This window comes from Antrostomus carolinensis, unplaced genomic scaffold (genome assembly GCF_000700745.2).
Source record: "Antrostomus carolinensis isolate BGI_N321 unplaced genomic scaffold, ASM70074v2 scaffold30034, whole genome shotgun sequence".
Classification (NCBI taxonomy): Eukaryota; Metazoa; Chordata; class Aves; order Caprimulgiformes; family Caprimulgidae; genus Antrostomus; species Antrostomus carolinensis.
This window is the reverse complement of record NW_010313307.1, coordinates 6,179-6,408: the sequence shown is the minus strand read 5'-3', so window position 1 is coordinate 6,408 and position 230 is coordinate 6,179. Positions and strand designations below refer to the sequence as shown.

At 70.4% G+C, this 230-nt stretch overlaps 1 protein-coding gene across 1 annotated transcript in view; it reads left to right on the top strand.

Moving 5' to 3' along the window:
- Positions 1 to 5: 5 nt before the first annotated feature.
- NHSL2 (NHS like 2) overlaps positions 6 to 230 on the top strand; it is a gene marked incomplete at its 5' end in the record, with an annotated part of 3,252 nt that continues 3,027 nt past the window's right edge. The window contains 1 exon segment of the mRNA XM_029084816.1: positions 6 to 229. Within this exon segment, the coding sequence (XP_028940649.1) occupies positions 6 to 229 (224 nt within the window).

Sequence of the window (230 nt, the reverse complement as noted above, 5' to 3'; positions counted from 1 at the left end):
TCAGCGACCTCGGGGCTCGCTGCTGCCAGCCACCTGCTGCCATGGACAACGCGGCCAGCTCCTGTGCTAACGGGCCACAGGGCACCCCCTTCCCCCCGCCCTGGAGCTCCCTGGGCTACACGAGTCCCCCCAGCCCGGCCACCGGCCAGGGTAAGGTGCCCACCTGCACCTCACCGGGTGGCTCCAGCCTGGGCTCACCCTCTGCCTCCTTCTTCATCGCCACAGAGGAG